Raw genomic sequence first — 378 nt, forward strand, 5'->3', positions numbered from 1 at the left:
AATCCACGAGCAGCACCCGCGCGAAAAGCAGCAGGAACAGCAGGTAGGTGACCACGTTGCCCATGAAGACGGTCACCGGCGCTCCCCAGAAGTGGAACCAGCGGCGTAGGCACCGGTGCCCCCCGCAGTAGCCCCCGCAGCAATCCCGGCGGCCAGGCTGGCGCGGGATCCCCAGCGGCGTCTTCTCGGCGGGATCCGCCGTCCTATTGGGGAGAGAAGAGAAGGGACCCTGTCTCAAAGGACAAGAGTCCTGATCTCCACCATCATGGAGACTTTTGGCCTGGCACATCTGACCCTGCTGACCTGAAACTCAGTCTGCCCAGCGCTATCTTCTTGGGTTTTGACTCTTGTATCTAACCTCTGACCTCTGAAATCTCC

The 378-nt window shown here is 60.6% G+C and overlaps 1 protein-coding gene across 1 annotated transcript in view; it reads right to left on the reverse strand.

Annotated features, from left to right (window-relative positions):
* The window catches only part of LOC105517188 (transient receptor potential cation channel subfamily M member 4-like), a gene marked incomplete at both ends in the record, with an annotated part of 20,391 nt that extends 20,188 nt beyond the window's left edge, over positions 1 to 203 (reverse strand). The window contains one exon of the mRNA XM_011949612.1: positions 8 to 203. Within this exon, the coding sequence (XP_011805002.1) occupies positions 8 to 203 (196 nt within the window). The remainder of the gene's footprint in view (positions 1 to 7) is intronic.
* Between the last annotated feature and the right edge of the window lie 175 nt (positions 204 to 378).

This window comes from Colobus angolensis, unplaced genomic scaffold (assembly GCF_000951035.1).
Source record: "Colobus angolensis palliatus isolate OR3802 unplaced genomic scaffold, Cang.pa_1.0 Scaffold1085, whole genome shotgun sequence".
In the NCBI taxonomy this organism is placed as follows: domain Eukaryota; kingdom Metazoa; phylum Chordata; class Mammalia; order Primates; family Cercopithecidae; genus Colobus; species Colobus angolensis.